This window comes from Setaria italica, chromosome II (genome assembly GCF_000263155.2).
Source record: "Setaria italica strain Yugu1 chromosome II, Setaria_italica_v2.0, whole genome shotgun sequence".
Classification (NCBI taxonomy): domain Eukaryota; kingdom Viridiplantae; phylum Streptophyta; class Magnoliopsida; order Poales; family Poaceae; genus Setaria; species Setaria italica.
In genome coordinates this window covers 5,274,457-5,279,916 of record NC_028451.1, presented here as the reverse complement: position 1 = coordinate 5,279,916, position 5,460 = coordinate 5,274,457, and the positions used below count along the sequence as shown (strand labels likewise).

At 48.2% G+C, this 5,460-nt stretch overlaps 1 protein-coding gene across 1 annotated transcript; it reads left to right on the top strand.

The window, feature by feature from the left end:
- On the top strand, positions 1–3,652 carry LOC101758735. Its single transcript, XM_004958960.2, has 3 exons — positions 1–39; positions 1,431–1,624; positions 1,710–3,652. The coding sequence occupies exons 1-3, from the start codon at positions 1–3 to the stop codon at positions 2,920–2,922; spliced, it is 1,446 nt and encodes a 481-aa protein (XP_004959017.1). The 3' UTR covers positions 2,923–3,652.
- Positions 3,653–5,460: the final 1,808 nt, after the last annotated feature.

Here is a 5,460-nt window from a genome sequence, read left to right as displayed (position 1 = left end):
ATGGCCCCGTTCGATAGAGCTTCAGCTCTTTCTAAAACGGTTCCGACTCCGATTTCTCTGATGGAAGTGGCTTCTCTAGTGGAGCTAAAATTGTTTTGAAAAATGTTTGGTAAAACGGTTTCTCAATAGCAATTTGAGTAATTTTATGGTCAATTAATTCTTGGAGAGGGAGAAGCCGGTGAAGCCACTTTTTAACTCCTCTTTTAGGGCCAGTTTGGTGCGACTCCACCCCAAACAGCTCCTCCTCCTGTAGCAGTACTGTAGTAGTAATGTAGCAAGGTGAAGTCGGAGTCGGAGGAGCCACTTTTTCAAGCTCCTCCGGCTCCTTCCCTTTTCTAGTTCATTTGGCGTTTCGGTTTGCGTTCCGGGTCCTGCTACAGTGCCGCACAGGACTACACAGTATAGCTACAGTGCCACGTTAGGTGGAGCCAGAGCCCGGCCAAACGTGCAGCAATTTTATGGCTTCTTCCCGACTTCAGTGGTGAAGCCGTATTTAAGTAACCCCTTTGGTGCTTCATCAAAAGCCGGTTGAGAAGTCCTACCAAAGGGGTCCTAAGTTGATCAAAAGAGCCTTTTAAGCTACCATCATCTTTTTTTTTTTGAAAATTAGCTAGGAGCTGCCGTCATTTCCACTTCATATTTCTGCAAGTTTACTTTGCCGATGACGGCTGACATTTGCAGTGCTATATTTGCTTCTTATACCACTGAGACATGAGCTTGTAAACTAGGTAGTTGGATCTGCCATTGCACTTTGTACACACGCGGAGGCTTGTGGGTAGCAATTTGTTGAGTGCTAAGCCATCAGGGACCTTTACAGCTGACTACAATTTGAGGTTGCAGATTCGTTCGGTGAAAATTTACCAAGAAGAATTGAAGGTGGTAGAATCGATGTCCACTAAACTGATTGTGGTGGCTCTAGTTTTACTCGGATGCTCTCTCTCAATTTGACACCGTTCCTATGTTAATATTGTGCCCCATTGCTAAAATTTGCGTCTATTTTCTATAAATAGTGCAAACTGTTAAATGTTCATGAATTAAAAGAGCGAAGATGGTTGTAGTTGCTTCACTCTTTACTGAAATAAAAATCTGATTTTGATCGTCTGGTTGTAATGCTATGAGCTTCAACAGCTATCACTAAACTGCATATTTAGAACTAGATTACGCACAAATCTGACGATGACTTGGTTATGCACAACAGTTACTAGTTGAGGTTGTTATCGTATTAGAGATCGGAATTTACAGAAAAGAAATAAAAAGATGACTCCCTTTTCCAAAATGTATATTTGCAAAACGATCCCTGAAGTACAGATTCTTCCAAAATGTGCCCAGCCTCCTATACCTCCACTCCACTAGTCCACTCTCCACTGTCCGCTGTCCAGTTCCCAATCAATCCCCCAATCTTGCAATGGCCGGGAGGAGCTAGGGTTTAGGAATCCAATTCCCGGCGCTGGCCGCACCAGGTAGATCCACCGCGGCGCCGGAGCTGCTCTTCTCGTTTCCGGCGAGGTGCTCCGACGGCCAGCTCCAGATCTCCCTGGATTGGATGGCTCAGCAACCGACGGAGCAAGGGAGCCACCCACCGACCATCGCCGCCGCCGTCGATCCCGACCATCTCCGGCAGCCGGTACGCTCTCCCCTCCTCCCGATTCCTAACTCGCTGCAATTCTTCTCTCTCGTGCGCATCCCTCATCACCTCCTCTGCGTTGCAGCCCCCTGCGCCTCACTCTTCTCCGACTGGGGGCACGGACTGCCCCAAAGCGGAGCGCGGTGACCGGCCTCGGCCTCCCTGACGACCCCATCGCGGAGATAATCTCGCGCCTCCCCGCCAAGCCCCTGTTCCGATTCAAGTACGTCTCCAAGGCCTGGTTCCGCCTCATCACCGACTGGCTCAGGAAGTTGAAGTTCCCCCAAACATTACAAGGTTTCTTCTATGGGGACAACGACGGCAACAACTATGGGCATTTCTTCAACCTGTTGGGGGGATCTGTGCCTCCCGTCGACCCCGCGTTCTCCTTCCTCCCGCAGCTACCTGAGACTCAGAAGTTCATCCTCCTGCGTTCCTGCAATGGTCTCGTACTCTTTCGGCGCAAGCAGTATCTGAACGCAGGCCACGCAAAAACACTGGGATACATAGTGTGCAACCCCGCCACCAAAGAATGGGTGACTGTGCCTAGATCGGGCTGGACTCTAGCCAAGGGCCAAGGGGATTATGATCCGGAAGAATGGCCAGCCATTACCTATTTGATTTTTGACCCAGCTGTCTCCTCGCAATTTAAGTTGGTTCAGTTCTGCCACGACTCTGGCTTGAACATGTCACAGGTGTACACCTATTCATCTAAAAGTGGGGTATGGAGTGAGAGGGCAAGTGAATGTTGGTCAAGTGAAACCGTAGGATCCTGTGTGGGCAGTGCATTTGTTAATGGTATGCTGCATTTGATTGTCCATCGCTCGTATGAACAACTGAGTATGATAGTTGCAGTTGATGGGGAAGGGGAGAAATGCAGGATTATCCACTGGGCAGAACAGGAGCGTGGTTTGCTTGTTTTTCTTGGTCAATCTCAAGGGAACCTGATTTGCATGAGCGGACACATAGTAGACCACCAGACTGGTTTTATTACGGAACTGTCAATTTGGGTTCTTGAGGACTATGGTACAGAGCAATGGATGCTGAAGGACAGGTTGAGCTATTTGCAGCTGTTTGGAGAAGTGAGTCTGAGTCGATGTTTCCTTAGCTCCCCAATCGCCATTCATCCAGATCGCAATGTTTTCTTCTTTGTTTACAGCTTGAATGGGAAACTGGTATCATATGACATGGATGGTAAGGAAGTGAGTACTCTCAGCACTCTAGAACACTCCTGGACTTCTTTTACCCCATATTTTCCCTATTTCGCTGAGTCATCAGCCCTTGCTAAGAAGCAATGACGTTGTTGCTTGTGGTATACTGATTGGGATGTTGAACGGATTTTTATCTGCCAAGTATGGAGTGGCTAGCAACTTGGATAAATCTACTAGAATCAAATGATGCAATATTATATAGATCTATTAGAACTAGGTGATGGATTTTGCTGAAGCTTGAGTGTATTCCTTCTAATGATGTTGGTCTGTTTAATGCTGCAATCAAGCAGTGGAGAGTTCAGACATGTGTAAGTTAGCATTACATATGCTAGATATAAGTTTGCCATCTATGTTATAAGTTTGACACGCCACCTATTGTGTTTCCAGAATAATAATCATCTAATCTGCTGGCTTCATATTTTAGTATAGTGTTGTTGAGGAACAACTGGAGCCCAGTAGGAGCAGACTTGTGGCCAGAAACAGAGCTCGCTTGTAGATGATCATTACATGAATATATTTTAGTATAGTGTTGTTGAGGACGATTGTACTCCTTAGTGACTAAATTGAAAGCTTGTTCACACTAAGCTCAAAAGTGGCCTAGTTGATGTGTGTTACAGGTAAAATACAAATTTACTATGCAACTGCATAGTAACTGGAATCATATGTGAGACTACGGCAAGAAAAAGTCTAACAGTGCTGGTCTAGGTTTGGTGTTTGGATGCTGCTGATTGCCACTGCTACTCCATTACTCTGTCTAGCTCCAGTTTTGCACAGTAGTGCAATGTTGTAAAGAGTTGAAAGAGAAAGATGGTTCTTACTTCTTATTGCCCTCAGATTTTTTTTACTGAAGATATAAATCTGATCCTCTGTCTACTCATCCTGCACGGGGGTTTCTCTGTTTGCTGGTGGTCGTTTCTGTTGCCGAGATCGGTTCTTTTCTTTAGAGCCTTTTGCCTTGCTGTCAAGGGCGCGTAGATGTTGAATAAGTTTCAGAGTTTATTGGATGAAACTGCGCTGATATGCAATATTCGCATGCCGCCTTATTTCTGTGTTCTGTGTTTGTCTGCGTTTCTGTTCAGACTTGCTGTTGAATTTGCTGAGAAGTAGCGAGTGGGTGAGGTGTTTGAGCCGTGGGTTCATGGTGCGGACTTTCTGTGAGCGCGAGATGTAAACATTTTGACGCTTGGTGTCGTCCCTGAAATTCTAAATAAAGCAGCTAATCCTCGCGAGACTTTGTTAGCGTAAATTGAGTAAGGTGGTGTTTGGAACTTAGTTCATGAGCTAAATTTTAGCTCCTAAAGTTTAGCCCCTAAAATTTAGTTCTGCTAGGCTATTTGGATCCATGACTAAAATGGACTAAAGTCCATAAATGTTCTTCAACAAAGACACTATTATCCTCCTTCCCTACCCCTCCTCTCCACCAGCGGCACCACCACCACCACACAACCAGACCACACCCGAGGCCGCGGGGGGCGGGCGGGCGGAGGCGGGGTGCCGGCCGGAGGAGGCGGGGGGCTGAGCGGAGGCGGCGGCGCCGGCCAGAGGCGGGGGTCCGAGCGGAGGCGGCACCACCACCTGCAGAAGCAGCAGCAGAGCACCGGCGGTGCCGCCGGTGGTGGAGCTCAGCCGCCTCCGCCGCGCTCCTCCTCTTCGTGCGTCTGGAGGAAGGGAACAGGGAGACCGCGGTGGAAGCCGGCGCGGCGTCGGCGGCCGTGGAGGCGGTGGCGGCGTCCGGGCCGGCGGGGCCCACAGCGGAGCGCGCGTTGGCCGCGCTGGAGCTCCTGTGCACAGCCCCCGGCTGCGCCGCGGCGGTGCGGAGGGAGGCACTCGCGGCGCCAGTCCTGGCGTGGGCGGTGGAGGGGATGTCCGGCCGCGGGCGGGAGTGCGGGGTAGGAGAGAGGAAGGGGGCAGGTGTGGAAATTGGTGAGGAGGAGCACTTTTAGTCCCTTTTAGGGCCTCTTTGGGGGCTAAATTTTAGCTCCTAAAGTTTAGCTATTTGTCACTTTTAGCGCTCCTCTTTGGATTCCAAGAGCTAAATTTTGAGCTAAAAGTGTAAGACTAAAATTTAATCCTTGGATCCAAACAGGTCCCAAGGTGTTTTGTGTATTTATGTCTTCTTGGTAAATGGGAACGCATGAGCAATTTGCTCTTGGTCGCCAAAAACAGGTCATCCACGCGTAGGCCATTGCATCTCGATTTGTGGTTTTTTTTTTACCTTTTTTGAAATCCGATTTGTGTATTGTTGCGAGAAGCATGGACTGGACTATTCCAATTTCCAAAGTGAATGTGTACACATGCTTTGGACGCTCGGCTAGCATCTCCTGCCAAGATGCTTGGCACTTTCTGCTGGTGAGGTTTACGTAAACCTCACTCACCTACCAGAGACGACTTGCTACTATGAAGGCGTGCAGAAGGGACGGGAAGGATAAGGGGGTGTTTGGATAGCAGGTGCTAAATTTTAGCACCTGTCACATCGGATGTTTAAACACTAATTAGGAGTATTAAACATAGTCTAATTACAAAACTAATTGCACAACCCCTAGGCTAAATCGCGAGATGAATCTATTAAGCCTAATTAATCCATCATTAGCGAATGGTTACTGTAGCACCACATGTCAAATCATG